At 39.7% G+C, this 23,718-nt stretch overlaps 1 protein-coding gene across 1 annotated transcript; it reads left to right on the top strand.

Moving 5' to 3' along the window:
• Positions 1 to 527: 527 nt before the first annotated feature.
• LOC135644706 (transmembrane emp24 domain-containing protein p24delta3-like) lies at positions 528 to 13,332 on the top strand. The gene is made up of 4 exons (XM_065162543.1): positions 528 to 904; positions 12,406 to 12,615; positions 12,729 to 12,805; positions 12,917 to 13,332. Exons 1-4 carry the CDS (start codon positions 686 to 688, stop codon positions 13,059 to 13,061), a joined length of 651 nt encoding a protein of 216 aa, XP_065018615.1. The 5' UTR covers positions 528 to 685; the 3' UTR covers positions 13,062 to 13,332.
• The last annotated feature ends 10,386 nt before the right edge of the window (positions 13,333 to 23,718 follow it).

Below are 23,718 nucleotides of genomic sequence, written 5' to 3'. Positions count from 1 at the left end.
CCTCAAACACCCGTTGTCTTTTAACTCCTCGTATAACTCCCCTTGTCTTAAATCATCGGATCAAACTCGATCCGATCCGCTTTGCAGAATCTGACCCAAATCGAATTGAATCAACCCTTGAATCAATCACCGATTCAATAAAAAAGATTGACCCGAGTTTAAAGGTATTATTGATATTTTAAAAAAAAGAGATATCCTTTAATAAAAGTAAAATACGGAGACATCATATTGTAAAATTTTATTATTAAATTACTCAAAAATATTTACAATGATAAACGAAAGAAAAATATATTATTATTATGATAAATCAAATACAGATAAATCAGAGCTAATAAGCTATCCAGACCAGACCATACAAATGCACGCGGAGCCTATGCAAAAGGTTTGGTTAAGATATGTTCAATTCCATCAAGTATACAAACGGAATCTAACCAAACATGTCCTCTAATTATTTCTTCGGAGATATGATAATATTAAGAAGACAAAATTACTTGAAGCATGGATAAAATCGACAGCGCCCCTCGTTTCACATTTAATTTGATGATCGGACGAATTATTATTCTGGGTGGGAGAGAGAGAGGGAGTCCAACTACTTACTTTATTGCTACATCTTTTCGCCCTCATCTGAGTTGAAGCCAGCAGAAGCAAGTAGAGATCTGGGAGAGCTTGAAGGGGGAAGGTCGAGATGAGTCTGCGCGACGCGGTGATCCGGCGTCCCGCCGTGGTTGCGCTGCTCCTGTGTAATATGCTGTTGGCGCCGGGGGTGACCGCGGTGTGGCTGAACCTGCCGGCTTCGGGCACCAAGTGCGTCTCGGAGGAGATACAACCCAACGTGGTGGTGCTCGCCGACTATGCCGTCGTCCATGAGGGCGAGGCCGACGGCCTCCCCATCATCTCCGCCAAGGTAAGCAAACAACTAGTCTCTAGGCCTCTAAATTTTACATCTGTCCTTGATGTTGTGACCGCGTAGTTTCTTGATCGGGGATAATTATTTGTCATTTGACAGACAAAGCTTGGTTTTCGATCTTAGATTTGCATGACATCGGAAGCATTTCTTGGAAATTCTTTGTTTGGCCAAAGCGGATGACTGAGATCGGAGTGATTTTGGTAGTTCTGGTATCTGATGTGTGGATTTGCTTGTTTTCATGAGTGGGTGAAGTCGTGCTTTGTGTTAATGGTTGGATCCGAGGAGGAAGGGTTTTGTAAGGGCGATCATTTCAGAGCATTTGCAGAGAGTGAAAGTGCTGGATAGACTATGAATTGGATTAAAGGACCAGAAGTGTATTCAAGGGTTCTCCCTACCAAAATTTCACTGCTAAATTCTTCTGTTGATACGGATGATAATGGCCATTTAACAATCAGGTCTGAATCTTGACTATGAAGGCTTTAAAAGCATCAACAGATGCATAGAGAGAATTATATGATGGTGAGGGAAGTACGAAGAAAACCAGCACAATCTTACTGCCATGTCGGTATCTCTGGTAAATTCGACAGGCAAGAGCAACAGAGTTTGTGTTGGAAAAATACGACAAAGAAGAGGATGAAAATAATAACAAACACAAGATCAAGAATACTATAGGAAATATATTTAGGCTTGAAACGTGTATAAACACTTTTCTAAAAACGATATTTGCACCCTTTTCTCAACAAGATTGCTATGGGTTTGATGCAAATAGTTTTAGTGGATATGACAAGCCTTTAGAAGATCTGTATTGAGCAAATAATAAAGAATCTTCAAAGAGAAATTAGAGAATGTCTAATTCAATCACTTGGAGAGTAAAGAAGAAGAGTATGAAAGAGATATCATCATAATTTACTCTCAAATACCTATTTATAGATATTTTTCACAAAAGACACAACCTTTGAAAAATAACTATCAAAATAACTATAAAGGAAACCACCTTTTCAAATAAGTCTTTTGAAAAGAATTTTTTTTTTTTTTAAATTTGAATAATTTATAATAATCCCCCACTTGTTCAAATTTAAAATTTTCTCCAAGTGATTAAATAGTATTTATGAATAAAATAATATATATCTTTCGATTTGAATATTACCTTAGTGTAAGCATCACAAAGTAAAGTCGAAATCCCAAATAGCATAAAAGCTTTGAATTTATTATTCCTAATGACAACACTAGTGATACCACACACAAAAATACAACATCCTTGTATTCCTCATAAAATCTTGCTTAGCCTTAATATGGCCTTGGGCTCATCCAAGTTTATGAACTTTTATGAGAGAAACTCCAACTCTCAATCGAAGCGGCACCACTTCTAAGTTCATATAGGTGAAGTTTTTAAAGTATCATTGTCACTCTTTGAGATACTTGTCCTAACTTGACTGAACTTCATTAAGAGTATAGTTAACTCAACCCTTATTCGGTGACAACCAGCACTTTAACATCTTTAGATAGGACTCATAAAATATTTTAAAGTGCTGAACTATTACACATGTCAATGACTTGTTCTTACCCTTTGAACTCTTCATTACTGATTTCATAATATTATGTAGGGTTTGTTATCATTGGTGGATTTTTTATTCAAGGAGTTTTAGCCCTATCCATTTTGATGTTGATCTTACAACTTCTCTTGTAAGAGGTTTGGTGAATGGATCAACCAAATTCTCACTTGTTTTCACAAATGTGAGTGAAATAATCTCACTCTTGATTAATTTCCTTACATAATCATGTCTAAGACTTATATGCCTTGACTTTCCATTATATATTTCACTATACGCACGAGCTAAAGTGACTTGACTATCACAAAGTATAGAAATTGAATTCACACTCTTAGAAGTCAATGAAATTTCTAATAAAAAGTCCCTCAACCATTAAGCCTCCTTTCCTGCATCTGCTAGAGCAACAAATTCTGATTTCATAGTTGAGTGAGTTATACACATTTGTTTCTTGCTCTTCCAAGAAACAACGCCACCTCCCAATGTGAACACCCAACAAGTGGTGGATTTGTTATCTCCAAAACTCGATATCCAATTTGCGTCAGTATATCTTTTTAAAATAACAAGAAATTTTGAGTATTGTAGGTCATAATCTTTGGTTCATTTAAGGTACCTAAGAACTTTTTCAATAGCCTTCCAATGCTCTACATTTGGATTGCTAGTAAATCTACTCAATTTACTAACTGCAAATGCTATATCAGGTCTTGCGCACTGCGTTGCATACATAAGACTTCCTATAACACTTGAATATTCTAATTAAACCACTGTTCTTCTAACATTCTTGACTAATTTGATACTTGGGTCAAACGGGGTATTTGTTTCTTTGATTTTTAAGTGACTGAATTTCTCTAGTTCTTTCTCTATGTAATGAGTATCAACTTGCCCAACATCTTTCATCTTCAATGTTGAAGAGAGAAACCTCGTTGTTTCTACAATACCTTTCATGTTGTTGTTCACTATTAGCATATCATTACATAAAGGCAAACTATCACCATATAGTCATCACAAGTTTTGAGATAAACACATTTATCTGCAATATTATGTACAAATCCATTAGAAAGAATTATTGCATCAAATTTCTCATGCCACTGTTTTGGAGCCTGCTTTAAACCATACAATGACTTAATAAGTTTACACACTTTATGTTTATTTCCTGGTAGAACAAAACATTCGGATTGTTCCATATATATCTCCTTATCGAGGTCTTCATTTAGAAATGTCGTTTTGACATCTATTTGATGAACATAAAGATAAAAAATTGATGCTAAAACAAAAATAATTCTAATAGATGTGATCCTAGCCACAAGAGCATATGTGTTAAAATAATCTATTCCTTCCTTTTGTCGAAATTCTTTAGCAACTAACCTTGCTTTGAACGTTTGGAGAGTACCATTTATATGATACTTCCTACAAAATACCCATCTACAACTAATAGGTTTAGAGGCAAAAGGTAAATCGACAAGTTCCTAAGTGTGGTTTGACATAATAGAATTCATCTCATCATTAATAGCATCTTTCCAAAAAGCAGCATCACGAGAGGCCATAGCTTCTTTAAACGTTTTAGGATCATCTTCCACTTGTAAAACAAGAGGAATTGTTTTTAAGACTCTCTCATTAGTTCCTTCTACAAGGTAAAAAGAAATACTTTGATAATCAATCTCATCCGATCTTAATGTTTTTGCTTTTCATACACAAGTGCTTCTCCTTAATTCATGAGATTGCTCTCCAACCTCTTGTGAACTTGATTGATGTCCAATCAAAGGAATATTAGGTTGCTCACCAACCTTTTGAGATGTCTCCACTAGTGACTCTTCACTAGTTGGAGGATGAACATTATTACTTGAAGTCGTTAAATGTTCAAAGAACTCTACATCTCGAGATTCTATTATGATATTAGACTTCAAATTAAGAAGTCTATAAGCTTTGCTATTTGTGGCATAGCCTATAAATGCACATTTGATTCCACTAGGTCTCAACTTTGTCCTTTGAGGATCATTATTCTTAACATATGTAAGACACTCTCACACTTTAAAATAACCAATGTTAGGTTGTCTTCCTTTCCATAACTCATATGGAGAGATCTTATTCTTTTTAAAGGGAATTTTATTTAAAAAATGACATGCAGCCAATAAAACTTCTCCCCATAAATTATAAAATAATTTAGCATGCAACAACATAGCATTAATCATCTCTAGATAAGTTCGATTTTTTCTTTCTGCTAATCCATTTTTCTCAGGTGTTCTAGGTGCTGAACATTCATGAATTATGCCATGTTGTTAACAAAACAAGTTAAATTCATTAGGAAAGTATTCTCCTCCTCTATCGCTTCTTAAAACCTTAATTTTCTTCCCTATTTGATTTTCAACTTCTGCTTTATATGCCTTAGAAGCATTAAAAGCATCATTTTTATGTTTCAATAAGTACACATGTGAATCTAGACATATCATCTATAAAAGTAATGAAATATCTATTACCTCCTCTTGTTAATATGCCATTTAATTCACATATATCAGAATATGTATTAAGTCTAACAAATTAGTATATCTTTCAACATTTTTGAAGAGTTTCTTCATCATCTTTGATTTAACACAAATTTCATATTTATTAACATCATCAAAATGATAATTTATTAAGCTACACTTAACCATTCTTCTAATGGTGCTAGTTCCAATATGTGCTAATCTATCATGTCATAATGAATAAGAATCAACAATATAAATAGAAACAATATCTTTATTAAATTTAGAATCATTATCAACAATAGATAATTTGATCATTTCCTCAGCGAAATAGCCTTTTCCAACAAAAATTCCATTACGGGATAGAATTAACTTCCTGGATTCAAATACAGATTTAATTCTAGGTTTGCCAAGGAGATTCCCACTCACTAAATTTCTACTTGTATCTGGTACATGAAGAACATTAGTAAGAGTGACTTTCTTTCCGGAAGTGAAAGTGAGTTCCACATTTCCCTCGTCAATCACCTTAGAACGAACTTTATTTCTCATTTGAATCTCTTGCCCTTTTGTGACTTCTTTGTAAATCTTGAAGAGTGCCTTATCATAGCAAACATGGACGGTAGCACAAGTATCATACCACCAATCAGAAACCTTGCCAAATATGACATTCACTTCGCTCACCGTAGCGATTATATTATCATCTCCCTCAACGGAGTTGACTTCCGATTTTTTGCCTTTTTTAAATCTGCAATCCCTAGCAAAATGATCAGGTTTTCCACAAATAAAACAACCTCCAATTTTTGGCTTCTTAAATTTTCTTTGATCCCTTTTGGGGCCAAAATGATTCTTCTTGTTTTGCTTGCTTTTGTTGGAATTCTTAGGCTGATTCATAACATTTGCTTTTATATTGCCAAAAGAGTTCTCACTCTTATCTCTCATTCTCGATTCCTCCTCGATTCGAAGATGTTTTTGAATTTGCTCCAAAGTGATATTCTTTGAGTCATGCAAAATCTTTTTCCTATACCCTTTCCAAGATGAGGGCAACTTGGCTATTATAGCCCCTACTTGAAAAAGTTTAGGAAGTTCGATTTTTTCAGCCTTCAATTAATTAACAATGACCTACAACTCATGCACTTGTGCCAAGATTGACTTGTCATCCATAAACTTGTAATCAGAATATTTAGAAATTAAAAATTTCTTTGTACCTTGTTCCTCGGCATGATACTTGAAATCCAAAGCATTCCAAATTACTTTTGCAGATGGTTCCACCGTATAAAGATCATAAAGCTAGTCCGAAAGAGCATTGAGAATGTGTTCTCTACACATGACTTCATCTTCATTTCTATTCTTTTGTTCAGCCTTGACTTCATAGGTGTCATTGTCGGTTGGATCAGGAATTGGTTGAAGATTTGGATCAAGCACATAGAAGATCTTCAAAGCAGTTAACATGAATTTCATCTTGTCTTGCCAACGGGTAAAATTCGTTCCATCAAAACGATCCAAATGAACAAAATCTTGATTCAATAATTTGATGGTATTTGTGGCCTCCATGGTGAATTTGTATAAACTCACAAAATATCGTTTTTAGATTGTTGGAAAAATACGACAAAGAAGAGGATGAAAACATTTTGGAAACAAATAACAAACACAAGATCAAGAATACTATAGGAAATATATTTAGGCTTGAAACGTGTATAAACACTTTCCTAAAAACGATATTTGCACCCTCTTCTCAATAAGATTGCTATGGGTTTGATGCAAATAGTTTTAGTGGATATGACAAGCCTTTAGAAGATCTGTATTGAGCAAACAATAAAGAATCTTCAAAAAGGAATTAGAGAATATCTAATTCAATTACTTGGAGAGTAAAGAAGAAGAGTATGAAAGAGATGTCATCATAATTTACTCTCAAATATCTATTTATAGATATTTTTCACAAAAGACACAACTTTTGAAAAATAACTACCAAAATAACTACAAAGGAAACCACCTTTTTAAATAAATCTTTAATTTTTTTTTTTTTTTTCATTTGAACAATTTATAACAGTTTGTACCATAAAGCAAACATGCAGAGATGATTACGGCCATACACTCATCGTGATATTATTCCTTCTGCATGCAATTAATTATCAACCAAAACTCTAATGTCTCCTATGCTGAATTTGACTTCTTCCCCCTGCTTTGAAGACAACTCTAGAGATCCTGATAGGATCCAGACCATCCCAAGATAGAATATTACAACAAGCTGAAAGTTTTAGCCTTCCAAAATCGCATTGCATAAGCTCAGGCCAACAGTTATTGACCTTGTTTTGGAACATTGCAATGAATTATTAACTCCTAAAGATTCAGCAGATCCAGCATGCAGTGAGACACAACTCAAAGCTCGATATGGCCACAAGACCGATCATGAATGTTGACAATCAATGGCATAAAAATAAAATTTTCATTAACAAGTTCAATTGATCAATTGCATGGGGATCAATCTGTTTCTTTCTGTTTTAGTGTTGATCTGATGGCAGATTTGAAAGATGGGAAATGTTAATTAATGCACTCGACGTGATCAGATTTCTGGTCCAAGTTGATCAAGCTCAGGTCTAACCTACTTCATATCCATTTTTATATCACTGTAGCAGAAGTTATCCTGATTTTTCAAGGCCTAAAGATGGAATCCAACTTCATGGAGGAATCCTTCACGAGTTGGGAATGAAAGATCAGCAGTTCTATTTCATTTTGTAAAAGAAAGAAGGCCAAATAGGCCACTGGTCAGATCAAGAGAACAAGAAAAGCATTTAAGAATCCTTTCCCTAACAAAATAGGGGCTATCAGCCATTGTTCATCACTGAAGTCGTCCATCCATACTGACTGTGTGCATGCTTTACAGACATTGTACTTAAGAGTCAGTACGAACAGTAGAAATGACCTTATTTTGGGAGTACTTATAGGTAAATTGGGGTTAAATTTTAATTTCAACTGTAAACAACATCTACTTACTTGCGTCCTAGAGCATCACCTTGGAATAAAGTGGCTAAACATAAGTTCTTGAACAAGAAGGTAGGTTCAGTTGAAATGTTTCATTGAGGAAAAAGTTACTGGCTAGCTTGCATGGAGAATTAATAATTGTTAGTTCTTAACATGAATAAGAAAGTAGTTCTATCTATGCTTTGACAACATATACATGGTTTGGTAGAAGATATGAGAGTGTGGAGCTCATGATATATGTATGATATGTGGGCGGCTAACCATACATGAAAACAACAAATGCAATTTCATTTGGATCGGTTCATAGCCAATCATACTTATTGGTCCAGGTGTGAATTGGGACACTGACCATCCCTTTTTAAGTGACCCAGTCCAACTTATAATTTTTCAAGAAACCCTACACCTAAGGTTCCTCACACAAGATGCAAATGGGCGACCTAAGAGCTGCTCACCCACACAATAGACTGCCTTGGTAAAAGAGTCTTTTCAGGTGATGCCCTTGGAAAGGAAGGTTAATTTGCTTTCACAAAGATTCTGTGATATTCTTAAAAGAGATAGTGGACAGCAAGGCTGGCAGAAATTTATTCATTGTACATTGGTCATTATATTTTAATTGTAAAAGGCTTTTGATAGAGGATCCCTAGAATTCACTAGGAATGAGTGTTGTCAAAGGTGCTAGGTGCTAAAAGGCTCCAAGGCTCTAAAACACTCGAGGCGCTAGGCGCTCGTCTAGGTGCTCGCCCGAGCGAAACAAGACGCTTGCCAATATAAAAATATAATTAAGAGGAAAGACAATAATTAATATAAAAATTTGACAAAATATAAGTTTTATATCACTTCATAATCAAATTATCACCATTAAGACATTAGTAATTTATTTAACATCTATAAAGCATTTAGTGACTTAAAAAGGTGCTCGGGCGAGGTGAGGCGAGGCTCGAGCGCCTCATATAATGGCCAGGCGACGCTTGCCCGAGCCCAAGCATCGGGCACTTCGAGCGAGTGCCCGGTTGATATAAGGCAATCGGGTTCAGTTAAATGTGTTGTTAGTTGGTTCGATTGAACCAACTAACGCACGCAGTTACCTCAAAACTTGTGCGTGACCTTGACTCCCAACCCTAGCATGCACTTTCTCCCTCTGCCTCCATCGCCGATGATTTCTCCCTCCGCCTCCGAGTCTTCCTTTGTTGCCAACCGAGTCTCCTCAGCTTTCATTGTTGTCTGCTATCTGCCGCTGCTGTTGCTGCTATCCGCGACTTCGTTGTCGCTGCTGCTATCTGCTGCCTCCTACTGTCTGCGACTCCGTTGCCGCTGCTGTAGCTATTGTCTGCTACTTCTCTTATGAGTTTTGACTTCACTGTCGGTTTTACTAGGTGATATTTTTTATCCATTTTAACAATTATATTTTTCCCTTCTAATTGCTATTAACAGTAAATAATATATTGTTAACAGTCGATTATTAATTATTGTACAAAATAATTTTTTATTTATTAGATTAATAATATTATATATTTTTGTATTTTTATATTTTAGAACGCCATGCTTTGCTCTGGCAAGCGCCTAGCGCCTCGGGCATTTTAGGACCTTAGCACCTAATGTTTTTTAAATCACTAAAAGTATTAAAGTATTAAATTGACCAAATATAACAACAAAAATAACAAAACACAAGAAAATTAACAAAAAGTCCAAGAATTTTGGTAAGAATTCTAACAATGATAAATTAAAATCCTAGTAGTAACAAATTCAATAATTAATGGGGATGTCAAGGAGAGAAAGAAGTAGGAAGAGGAGAGGGCACTCGTGGGAGGGGAAAACTGGCTAAGAGCAAGGGAAGGGGCGGGGAAAGAAGTAGAGAGAGAAACAAGAAGAGAGAGGGGGAAGGGGGTACTGTCGGTTGCTAGTGATCTTTGGAGTCGCCTTAAGAGAGAGATAGAGAGAGGCGAGGGGGGTCGAGGGGGGAGAGAGAGCCAAGGGGGAGGGGAGGTGATTATGTTAGGAAGAAGCAAAGAGAGGGGGAAGGGGGCATTACCATTGGCCTTCGTGGTCGTCGGGAGTTACCGAGAGACAGAGGTGTTGCCACCGAAAGTAGAGGGAACGACATGACAAGAGAGAGACAAGAGAGGGAGGTACGACCACGAGATATGGAGGAGGGGACAGCACGGCGGGAGCTCAAGGACTGGCACCGACAGAAGGTGGAGAGGGATGGAAAGAGGGAGAAGGAAAGAGAGGAAAGAGGAGAAGATACCTTCTTTCACGAGGGGAAGCATCGTTGGCTTGCACACAAACATCGGTCGTCAGCTTGCACACTTGCTCATAAGAGTAGATGCAGTCACCTTGCACATAGACGAAGACACGATGATTAGGTTAAAGGAAAGGGGTCACACATGAAGAGGGGTTGGGGATAGGGATTAGTGAGCTTAGTGAGCTGGGTTATCTTGCTTGGTTGAACCGATCAATCGAATCATTCAATTCGGGTTCAACTCAAGCTCATTTAAAGCTAATTTGGGTCAGGCGAGCGCTTTGGCTACCCAACACCTAGGCCCAAGCGCATGCCTAAGCAGCACCTAGTTGAAGGTGCCGGCCCAAACCCTAATTGAGGTGCTCGGGTCTCGCCTCACCTCGCCTGGGCGCCAAGGCGAGCGCCTAAGCATTTGTTGATTTCATTGCTAGGGACAAAAAAATTAAAATACCTGATTTCTGTCACAATTATACTGGTTGTTGCTTCATATATTACTTGTGTTTGTTAATTGCTGTCATCATTGCACCACAATTTGACTCAAGACTCTGCATAATATTTATCATAACTGTGAATCCTTCATCTGTATTTGATCCATGAAGTTACCATTATTCTAGGTTTTAGCCATTACACTTTTCACTACCAATCCTTCATCTTCATTTACTCCTAGCAGTGCCATAAAGCATGCTGTCTGTGGAAAACCAGGTCATGCATGCACAAATTAAGGTAGACATTGCTTTTAACTTTTGGCAGATTCTCATCTAATAAGTTGAAATGGAACCTTTAGTCTATTGCCATATGAACTCCTTTTGATTTGAATACATTGGTGCAATCTGTAGCATTTTTCTCTAGCAACCATTCCTCCAACTTCTCGAAGACTCTTGGATTTTACATTTTCAAAAAAGAATAAAGTGCTACAATTGAAAAAACATCTGCAAATTGTGGAAGGTTTTTTTTTTCAAATAGATGATGGATTAAATCTTGTTGGGTTATATTTCTAGGCCCTTAAAAACAGGACATGGGAATTAATGACAAAAAATATTGCTTTTAGCATATATATCAGGTGAAAAGCGGTTTGGAAATGGAGACCAAAAGCATAGCACCAAATTAATTCCAATTTTTGAGTGATTTGACGTAACATAATATTATATGCCATCCTAAGAGCTGATCATTTCCAACTTAAATCTGCTGATGCTCTTTGATGAACACTTGGTGATTTATTTCACGGCATCTATGAGGCTTAGATATGGATATGAGATACTAATACGTCGGAATATGTTGCTATGTCAATTTTTGAAAAATGGATGTAAAATGGCAATGACAGACCAAAAAATTTTCATTTGTTAGTAATACATATTACAAAGCTTGGCATTTGCTATAGTATTCTAATATGTAGTTACATATCATTATGAAAACAAGTAATCAGAAAAAATGTTCAAAGAATATGCATGAGCTACCAAGAACTTTTGAAAAATAAGGTAGGACCATTACTTAAACTTATTTTATCAAAATCTAATGTTTGGTAAAAATAGTCAATAATCTATCTGATGATGTACTAATCTTTTCCATGTTAAAGAACAACATTCAAAGGAAGCAAATAAGTGTCTAAGAAGTAGCCACAAAATATGCCTCTAAAAAGCATCCTAGACATTAAATATCGTGCAGTATCCGATATGTGTCTTGGGAGTATTTAACAATCATCATATGCAACATATATTCGATATAGATATTGGAAGTCATTTGTATCTGTTCTTCATAGCATAGCATCAATCATCCTATTATGATAAGGCAACATCCTTTTGGGATCTTGAGCTCTGAAATGTAGAGGAAAAGGCAGTCTGGAAACTTAGCACTGAGTTTTATTTTGACTCCCACATTACTTGTGATAGAGAAAAGGAAGTGCCATGGAAAAAAAGGAAGTAAAGGTAGGCTCCTGTCTTTGGGCATAAGAAGTTGAGGTAACATCGAAATGATATGGACAAGAAGGTAGGCCCCTATTTCCATCATAAGAGGTAATATTGAAACTCATGAGAATGATTGGTGCCCCAACATTCTTTGGACTTGGGAGCCAATTTACCTTCAGTGTACCCACCTTCTTTCTTTCTTTGCAAGCCATTATCCCTCCTTATTTTATGTATCTAAATTACATAAATAGGGTGTGTTGAGATCAAGAGAGGCTTAACAAAGAAATTTTATAATGTCTAATCATCAGTATTTAGATGGCATCTTGTATATTTGTACCTTTTGTTGCTTCAGCTGAATTGCCTTTTTTTGTAGGTTACATCACCTTATGGAAACACACTTCACCACAAAGAGCATGTTACAGCAGGTCAGTTTGCATTCACAACTACTGAAGCCGGCAACTACTTGGCATGTTTCTGGATAGATAGTGGTGATAAAGGTGTTGGAGCCAGTGTTAGCCTTGACTGGAAGATTGGAATTGCAGCGAAGGACTGGGATTCTGTTGCCAAAAAAGATAAGATTGAGGTGAGCACTTAGAGCTACAAAGCAAACTCGTCACCTTGGTATATAGGATGTGCAATTCCTATTTGAGGTGCATTTTTTTGGTGACAATTATGGCCAAGCTTCTCAAAATGTAGGGCGTTGAGCTAGAGTTGACAAAATTAGAAGCAGCTGTGCAAGCAATCCATGCAAACCTGCTTTATCTTAAGTCCAGGTAATTAAAAAAAGAAAAAAAGTGGTTTCTTGTCAAATATTCCATGCAGTTGTGGGTAATAACTAGCATCTGATCATGTATTGTTTCTTCTGTATTTTTTTATGCTTTCAGGGAGGCAGAGATGAGGGAAGTAAGCGAGAGGACGAATGCAAGGGTTGCATGGTTTAGTATTATGTCCCTTGGTGTATGCATTGTGGTTTCCATGTTGCAGTTGTGGCACCTGAAGGGTTACTTTCAAAAGAAGAAACTTATCTAGTTTGTATATATGATAATGTAGTCTAGTGTGCAATACTATAGAGAAACCGAGAGACTCCAAAGAATGCTGTCTATTTTGGTTTAGGATTGGCAGAGAATAGTGATAAATGTTTGATGACAGCATTAAATGTAACATGAGGGTGTCTAAATGGTAAAAAATGAATCGAAGGGCATATGAATGATTAATCGTTGTTGTTCGAATTACTCTTAATTTATTATACTGAGATAAATATCGTAATAATTATGAACATGTATTTCATTTAGATGTCATATATATGTTGTTAATACAGTAGTCACTAGCAAATTCTGATTCGATGCAGGTAGACTTTTGTTCGTCTTGCCTTGTGTTTCCGAAACACTTGAACGAGTAGTGACAGCTCATACCATCTATGTTCCCATGTTTTGGACGGTATGCGAGCAATTTACACGAGTTGTTGGATGTTCATAGAATTTGTAATGTCTTTCTCAATCAAACTGACACACACAACTACTTGGAATGTCACAGATAAAACATCTCCGACATGGACTGTCCTCTCCCTGCATTAATGCATGAATCGGACATGGTGTGGGCATTTATCACATTTACTGCAGGATTCTCATATATGATCATTCATAGATTGATCACAGTAAAAACTAAAGAAAAAAGCACCAACATTTTCATTATCTATCCATCTCATTTTCATTATCTATCCATCTCCCTCCTTGTAGGATACTGCTGGAAATCTGGCCTCGTGATGAAGAAGTAATCGACATCCCAGAGATCAAATCCATTGGATCAGCTTATGGGAACACGAGAGACACGTCATCTCTAAGAGTCTCGTGTCCCCGTTGAGGGACCCAATCACTCGTGTCGCTGTTAAGGGACTCACCTGCCTCGGTCTTATTGTTAGAACTCTAGTTAGGAAAGTTCTAATTGAGTTTCATTAAAAGAGACATTCATGTAAAACCTATCTAACTAACCTATGAAGAGACCGGCTAAGGTTAGGATTAGTTTGGAGGTTACTTTTTAGAAAAGTATTAGGAGTTAGTTAGAAGTATGAGTCTTGAGTAGGAGTTCTATTAGGAGTTGGTTAGAAATATGAATCTTGAGTAGGAGTCATATTAGGAGTTGAGGTTTAGAAGTCTTATAAATAGTCATGTATTTATCCTATTTTCTTAATGAATAGATCAATCCTTTTAGCAACCTTTGAGCAATAACCTGAAGGAACGAACTCCTATAGAGTTCCAAGGAGGTCGATCCCCTAAAGAGATCAACCCCAAGCTTAGAATCTACAAGGGTTCTATCACTTGGTATCAGAGCAACGTTCTTGGTATCTCGCTGCCCTTCCACAATCATCAATCAGCCCTCCACAGTCGCCCAAACCAATTCCCACAATTGCTTAAAATATCGTCGCCGAATTCCACCGTCATCTCCACCATCACGGATCATCCTTTGATCTTCCTGTGAATTGCAACAGGTTATGGTTTCTTACCTTACTGTTGCTACAATTTAGTTATCTTTATTCAAAAATAAAAAAAAAATGTTCCTATATTGCTGCATAAACTTTTCATCGTCAAGTTTTCATCTTTACGACGAAAGATGCACCGTAGAATTCCAACTGCATAGCATAGATTGTTTGATCTTGCTACTACACTTTTTCTATCCAAATCTCTATGAAATTTTTATGACAGCTTTGACACTTCCTAACAGCGGATTTCCCTTTAGTTTCGTCAAAAAAAATTCTCAATATAAACCACTGATCTTTTACGTCTAAACTGTTACACTTTAGATGTAAAAATCTGCTGCAATACATTTCCGTGATCCTTAATTTTTTCGAACCTTCCACCACCCCATGCCATTAACCCATCAAAAAAAAAAATAGGGACATCTCTGATCTACAAGCAGATGCTATGAGTTCTCAAGATCTAATTGATGCCAAATTTGAAGTATTGGAATCTCGGATTGAATCGCGGCTTGAATCATGCTTGGAGGACAGATTGCGCGCTTTGTTTGCAGAATTCAGAATTGGACAACCGCCGAGTCCAACCAAATTTCAATGAGGAGAGAATTTAGAGAGGCATCTAGAGAAGGAGGGACAACCCTCGGACATGCTTCAGCCATGCATGAGGGTGGACTTCCCGTGATGGGAAGAAGGAGACCCGGCGAGGTGGATTTCGTGCATCGAAAGTTACATTCGCTACTACCGAACTGTCACGAACAAACTTCGAAACAGGATGTTTGATGTAATGCTTATGTATGTCCGTGTCTTTTGGTATGTTCATGCTTTGTACAACATGTAGAGGGACAATCGAAGGCTTAATAGTCCCATTTTAGTTGGGTTGGTAGCCGCTTTAGGCTTATAAATAAAGGTTGTGTCATGTGGACAATTGTGAGAGATTTTCGATCTGTAATGGACCATTTTGACCCTTTGTTGTGCAACTGTTCAGAGCTTGTAAAGACTGTTTGTAATTTGCATTATTTATGAAGTGTTTCCTGGAATGTTTGCTTGTGGATCCCGAGTGAGGCGTTTTCTCTAACCCCTTCTCTCTTTTGGGGGTCCTAAGGGACCATGGGAGGCTTCAGAGAGGCTGACCTTTGCGAACGGACACGCAAGGGTGCCGCACGACTTAGGCAAAACCAGCTAAGTCCGTGACAGATGGTATCAGAGCGGGACAAGCACTCATAGAAACACTTAGCATGCAAACGTGGGGGACCTAGCGGGGCTGCGTTGAGGGCAGTCAGCACACGCGCGACCGTTTGGGGGAAAACATGCATGGAGATGTAGGGAGAAGAGTCGTTCGGAGGAGCGGGCATCTGAGATTGGCATTCAGAGGAATGGCCAACCCTTCGCGCAAGAGGCACCACGAGAACAGGAAAGCTTGGAAGAATATGGAGCGCACAAAGGGTGGGATGGCTGAGTTTGAGCTACGACTCAACGTTGACAACTATACTTGATGGTGCTTAAGGCAAGTGAGGCACTTGGTAAATGATGAGACCATGCAAGGTGGAATGAGTTGCTCAGCGACCGAAAGAGTTGTGCAAAGCTCACAGAGGTGAGGGTAATTGCTAACTCAAAGAATTTGGTACTTATACATAGGCTTGTATGCGGACGATGGAATATTCATGGCCATCCCAAGGCGACCGAAACTCGGCACCATGGAGCATTGAAACTTTCTCTTCGGAATGTGAAGGATACGTCCGTAGGAGGCTGAAGTGTGCAATGAGTTCAACATGTTGCTAGGCCTTGAATGGTGCAGTGGGGGCTGTATTGACGTAGAGTCGCAATCTAGCAAGTGCGTTTGCAGGAGGTAGAACAATGCACAGTTTGTTCAGCAAATCAAAGTAGTCCAAGGAGATGGTGGTCTCCGAAACGAAGATAGATATTGCTTCAACAGGACAATTATCCAGGAGGGATAAGTCTCGGCTCTCCAGATGGAGAATCATGTGAGACGTACCTCATATGTTGAGGAGGAGTACCTCAACAAACAACAACTCCACGAAGCTCAATGGACCGAGCAAGCGGCGAGGATTCGTCGCATGCTCTTGCTTGAGATAATGCATTGGTGGATGCATTGCGAGATCAAGTGGGGGAGCGATCCAAAGCAACACAAATGAAGGCACACTTGGAGTCGATATGGAGATCGGACTCAAGGGAGGGCTGACCCGTGGAATGGTGGGCGCAAGCGAGGGCCACCATCAACTCAATGCAAAAACGAGGAGCGGAGCAACTTGGGTGTAACTTGGCGAAGTACCCAAGCCGCATGAAGGGAGCCAGCATAGACGATGGAACATGGAGTGGAGGCACGGTGCTTTCCTTGGACAGAGGTCAAGGACATTAACTCTTGCAGAGGCAAGTGTAGGATCATATAGTTCTATGGGTCATTCATTCTGACAGAGCGGACTCATCTTGCATGGTGCCAAAGACGAAGGGAGCTTCTGGGCACATGCACCTTATCTCGGAAAGCATTTGATGGAGGAACTAAGGCGACTCAATTTGCGGAGGCGAAGTTGGGTTTAGAAGGCCATGGCACGGGGCAAGAGGACGCGGAAGCGGGTACTCTTGAAGAATATACCACAGTGTTGTCAATCAAGTTGCTAAGTAGGAAGCAGTGCACAATAAAGATTGTGTTGGTAGGGGCTGAGGCCCAGGATCCAGACAATGGTGCACCATTTTCAGCGAAGTCGGGGGACTTCGGGAGCTACTAGGCGACGGACTGTCCTAGAGCGGTGCTTCATCTATGGGTGACCCAAGAGTGGGTGGATGAAGGTCGATTGCCAAAGGAGCGAACAAAATCGAAGGTGGAAGAGACCCTGCGATGTATTGGCAGAGGCCACACATGGAGGGATCACAATTCAATTTCATCCCACAAGGATCAGAATGCAATGGAAATGTCACCAGGAGGCGACATGGTGCAGCGGATCGTGGTGGAACAGTTTTTGGCAATGCGATACACACGACATAGTCCCGTGAGGGACTAGATTATACGGAGGTATGATCGGGAGCTACTGGAAGCTCCACTTCAGTGAACAACACGACGACAAGAAGGGCTATGGATTCAAGGAGTGAAGGCTATGGTACCGTAGAGGCGGGTCTTCCGTGCATGTATCAAATTTTGCATCGGATGAAAGCCTTGGTTATCAGTATATGGGGGGGGCTGTGTTCCACCAAGGGAAAAGTTCGAATGCAAGTACCAGTGAGTTCCATGAGAGGGACTTGATCATTAAGAGGTATGATCGAAGCAGCTGGAGAGTTGGACTGCTCCAAAGCTCATATTCGCTTAAGGGAGCCCGACAAGTCAGAGGACAAGACCGAGTAAGCGAACGTTGTTACTAACGAAGCTAAGGAGAACAGAATCAGTGCAAACCCTATAATGCGATGGCAGAGGTCATGCATGGGAGTTGCAGTCTGTCTTTCCATCGACCAAAGGGAGCTGCTTGCAGAACATAGAGGTGTTGAAGCAGGGGGTCAAAAGGGGCGAGGAAGCGACGACGAGTCTAGAGAGACTTAGCTACCCAAAATCAAGCATTAGTTAGAATGGAGGTGGACTCGGAGGAGTGCCACAGAGACATATCTACTGATTGTGACAAAAAGGGATGCAGATGTGAGGCGACGGATAGTAGGGCCATGGGCATGGTAGCGCCATGGTACCGTAGAGGCAGGACTTCCGCGAAAGTCATTGATCCCTTGCTCTCATGGAGGGAGAGCGCTTGGTCGTGAAAGGGGCCGAGGAGGTGGAGCATGTAGAGGCAAACTCCAAGTATCGAGACAAGGCTGAAGGGGAGAGACCAAGGAACTTCGTAAGACTAGTGTCAACGAGCTTCTCATCAAGATAGCCGAAATTGAAGGACTTCGGGTAATGCAAGAGTGCACGACCAAGGAACAAAGCAGGTAGTACGCGATGCTGTACCTTTGCTACTCAGTGGAGTAGGCGACAGGGTTGATGGAGAAGACGGTACAATCCTAGAGGCGACCAAATCTATTAGAGAATTACTCCAAGTTGGGGTGAAAACTTCCTGCATTCCAGAAGTTCGATGGCATTGAGAAGGTGAATCATAGTAACTAACTCAATGTAAGGAGTGCAAACACTTCAAGTGCTTCAGAAGTGTGAGCAAAGAGCAGGCGAAGGCCAGTAACCAGCTCGATGCATGGAGTACAACCTCGAGGAGGCGGGCGAAGTCAAGTAACCTTTGCCTTGTTAACCCTTAAGAGAATGGGCGAAATCGAGTACCCCAATTCTCTTATCTATCCAGCAGAGGAGCTCTGCACAAGTTCAAAGACCATTCAAAGATAATGGAAGATAATAGTTGTCAAATCATCACCAATGGTGATCAGTGCTATTGAGAGTAGATTGTCCGCTTCATTTCCCAACGAAATGCCAATCGAAAGCGGAAATGATGCGAACCTACTTGGAAGTGACAACTAAGTGAAAGAAGAGTCAATGGACAAATTTTGTGGATGAAGGACCCAAAACTTCAGAAGTTTGCGAGATGATGCTCGTTAAAGCTCCAACAAGCATCCACCCAGTTCAAGCAGCATGAGGCATTTAAGAGACTGGCGCAGTAAGGATGGTCTTTTCCTTTATCTAGAGGATCCGCAGGAACCAACAGGGATCAACACAACTCAGCCAACCCCACATTAGAGTCAGAGTCATTGGCGAGTTGAAGCAGCATGGAGGATCAAAGGTTCGACTACTCAAAAACAGCAGCAGAGAGCAGTTGGGAGCCAGGAGGCGCATTGCAGTTGGAGCAAAAGATTGAAGACTCAGCAAAGGTGAGGAGTTGCAGTGTTCACAAAGCCTTCGACGAGGACGTCGAAGGAATAAGTGGGGGAGAATGTCACGGACAAACTTCGAAATAAGATGTTTGATGTAATGCTTATGTATGTCCGTGTCTTTTGGTATGTTCATGCTTTGTACAATATGTAGAGGGACGACCGAAGGCTTAATAGTCCCATTTTAGTTGGGTTGGTAGCCACTTTAGGCTTGTAAATAAAGGTTGTGTCATGTGGACACTTGTGAGAGATTTTCGATCTGTAATGGACCATTTTGACCCTTTGTTGTGCAACTGTTCAGAGCTTGTAAAGATTGTTTGTAATTTACATTGTTTATGAAGTGTTTCCTGGAATGTTTGCTTGTGGATCCCGAGTGAGGTATTTTCTTTAACCCGTTCTCTCTTTTGGGGGTCCTAAGGGACCATGGGAGGCTTCGGGGAGGCTGACCTTTGCGAACGGACACGCAAGGGTGCCGCACGACTTAAGCAAAACCAGCTAAGTCCGTGACAGAACGTCGGATGATGCAATGGTGGAAATTATTGTCATCCACCTTGAAGAAGATACTATTCAATGATACAATTGGTTGGAATACAATCATGGGGCTCTGACATAGAATCAATTTAAGAACGCACTACTGAATCGTTTCTGACCTATGGAGTATGAAAATATCGATGGACAACTCGCAAAGATTCGACAAACCTCTATGATTCAAGAGTACCAAACCAGGTTTGAGAAGCTATCATATCTTGCTCATGATTGGACTGACCGTCAATTGTTAGGAACATTCATCGAATGACTCAAGCTAGAGATAAAAGTGGAGGTTAAGGCGTGACAGCCCCGTACCATGACAATTACAATTTCTTTCGCCCGAATATAAGAAGAACGGCTCAACCAAGATACTCGGAGGATGAGAACCTCTCCTAAGCCCGTGGCATATAAATCTTCTTCTACTATGAGCCATCCTTCGTTGCCAAAAAAATTGACAAGAGACAAACTACATGACCGATCAGCAAAGGGTCTTTGTTGGCTTTGCGACGAGCCATGGAACCGCAATCATCGCTGCAAAAGGGGCCACCTCCTACTGATTGAACCACTTGAAGACATGGAGGAGGAGGTCCAGGAGCATGAGGAAGAGGTCACAGATAAAGAACAACAACCGGTTGATATTACGATGCATGCCCTTGCCGGTTACATGAACCCGCAAACGATGAAAGTGGGAGGACTTCTGAAGCAACAACCTATCATCGTTCTTATGGACACCGGAAGCACTAATAATTTTATGAATAGTAAGGTTGCTGTTCGGATGGCCTTACCTATCAAGAATTATAGTAGGTTTGACATTAAGGTCGCCGACGGACGAATTTTGAAGTGTGATCGTAGGTGCCCGCGGGTGAAACTATTGCTGTAGGACCAAGAGATAATTGCATATTTCTTCCTCCTCCCTCTTAATGATTATGAAGCTATGCTCAGCATCGAATGGCTGACGATATTAGGTAATGTTTCCTGAAATTTTGTGAAACTAATTATGAAATTTTAAAGTAAGGGGAAACAGGTGATACTGCACAGGAAACGTGAGGGCAACGTAACGACGATTTGCACACAACAAATGGAGAAGGTTTTGCACAAAGCATGCAATGACTTTTTGGTACAACTTGAGCAGCAAACTAAGAGAGAGCCAATAGAATTTGAAGATCCAAACCTACTTCCTTTGCTTGCTGAATTTTCATATATATTTGACGAACCGTGCAACCTACCTCCTACCCGTCGACATGATCATTGTATACCAGCAAATACTCGGCCATATCAGTATCCACATCTCTAAAAGGATGAAATAGAAAGGATTATAAAATAGATGCTCGAAATAGGAGTTATTCGGTCAAGTTGCAGCCCCTACTCTTCACCGGTGCTCCTCGTACGAAAGAAAGACGAAACATGGCGAATGTGCATTGATTACCAAGCTCTCAACGACATAACTGTCAAGGGCAAGTATCTTATTCTAGTAGTAAATGAATTGCTTGATAAATTAAAGGGAGCACGAGTCTTCACAAAGCTGAACCTTCGAACCGAGTATCATCAAATATGAGTATGCGAAAAAGACATATCGAAAATCGCCTTCCGAACGCATAACGACCACTACGAATTTGTAATCAACTTTCTTCAATAGAAGATGGAATATCTTGGACATATCATATCATCAGAAGGTGTGGCGATGGACCCCTCCAAAATTGAAGCAATGCAGAACTGGCCGACCCCGAGGAACATAAAATCGCTGCCCGGCTTTCTCGGTTTAACAGGCTACTACCGCAAGTTCGTGAAAAACTATGGAAAGATCAGTGCACCCCTTACTTCTTTGCTGAAAAAAGATGCTTTCCAATCATCGGACAAAGCCACCACTGCCTTCGACGAACTTAAAGCCGCAATGACGACAACGCCCGTAGTAGCACTACCCAAATTCGGCAAAACTTTTGTTATTGAAGCCGATGCCTCCGAAGTCAGAATTGGTGCTGTACTAATGCAAGATGGCTGCCCCCTTGCTTATACCAGTAAGGCGTTATCTCCTTCCCATCTCAAGATGACTATTTACAACAAGGAGATGCTCGCGATTGTACATGCGGTGGCCAAATGGAGATCGTACTTGATCGGGCGTTGCTTTCAAATCAAGACCGACCATAAAAGCCTAAAATATTTCTTAGAGCAGAAGATATCTTCACCCAAGTAGCAAAAATGGGTAACAAAACTTCTTGGATATGATTATGAAATAACTTACAAAAGGGGGAAAGAGAATGTTGTTGCAGATATGCTTTCGTGGCTTCCCGAGCAAGCTTAATTTTTGATCATTTCACTTCTGACCAACGACTTCCTTGAGGATATTAAAAGGGAATGACAAGAAGATCTGGAGACCAGTAAGACCATAAAAAAATTGGAGGAAGCACCAAGCTCCGTGGCTCATTACAGTTGGGATTCAAAAGAATTGTGCTATAAGGGAAGCACTGATCTTGTGCCAAATTCTACTTGTATAAAATCTATCCTTTAAGAAATGCATTCCACACCTACGGCCAGGCACTCCGGGTTTCTTAGAACCTATAAGAGAATTAAGCAAATTTTTTATTGTGTAGGGATGAAAAATATTATTGCTAAATTTGTAGCATAATGTGATATATGTCAACGACGTAAAAGTGAGACAGTGGCAAGTCCTGAAAAGCTATAACCTCTACCCATCCTGGACTCAATATGGACTGATATATCAATAGACTTCATCGAAGGGCTTCCCTCATCACAAGAAAAAAGTATAATTCTTGTCATGGTTGATCGCCTTACAAAGTATACTCACTTTTGCGTTGTTCGTAATCCATACATTGCTTCTAGTATTGCTCAAACCTTTATGGAGAATATTATAAAATTGCATGGGATGCTGAGATCTATTGTAAGTGATCGTGATAGGGTCTTCATGAGTATATTTTGGACATAGTTATTTTAGATACATTACACTAAATTAAAAATTAGTATGGTGTATCACCCATAAACCGACGGCTAGACTGAAGTAGTGAATAGGTGCTTGGAGACATACCTCAGATTCTTCACTAGTGACTAGCTAAAAGAGTGGACAAAGTGACTTCCCTAGGCCGAGTGGTGGTATAATACAACTTATCATTCATCTATGAAATGTACTCCCTATGAGGCTATGTATGGTCGACCTCCCCCTATGATCCCAAAATATGTGTTGAGCACCTCTAAAGTAGAATAAGTAGATAGAGAACTGCAGGACATAGACAAAATGTTGAAGTTGCTAAAAGATAATCTCACTGCAGCTCAAGCAAGGATGAAACAATAATATGATCAACACAAAGCTGAAAGAGAATTTTTAGTAGGAGATTGGGTCTTCCTACAGCTCTAGCCATACAAGCAAATATCAATCCAGGCTAGAGCATCTATGAAGCTTTCACCTCGGTTCTATGGACCCGCCAGCTCCCGAATCCATCCAGTCTTTCATGTGTCGTGTTTAAAGCTCAAGCTGAGACAAAACGAGACAGCCCAAAGCCATCTAACAAATATGACTATCCAAGGAGAACTCTAGACCTAGCCGAGTATCATTATTGATCGACGGATCATGACTCGATGATGATGACTCATTACTGAAGTGCTAATATAGTGGACGAACCTACCAGTTGAAGATGTCACTTGGGAGAACTATGATGACTTAAAGATCAAGTTCCTATAATTCATGGAGCGTCAACCTCAAGAACAAGGCTGATTTGAAGAGGGTGGGTCTGTTAGGACTCTAGCTAAGAGAGTCCTAATTGAATTTCATTGAAATAAGCATTCATGTAAAACCTACCTAGTCGACCCCTATTAAAGATGTGAAGAGACCGGCTAAGGTTAGGATTAGTTTGAATGTTACTTCTTAGA

Source organism: Musa acuminata, chromosome BXJ3-8 (genome assembly GCF_036884655.1).
Source record: "Musa acuminata AAA Group cultivar baxijiao chromosome BXJ3-8, Cavendish_Baxijiao_AAA, whole genome shotgun sequence".
Lineage (NCBI taxonomy): Eukaryota > Viridiplantae > Streptophyta > Magnoliopsida > Zingiberales > Musaceae > Musa > Musa acuminata.
Note: the sequence above shows the minus strand (reverse complement) of the source record. Positions and strands in the feature narration are given on the sequence as shown.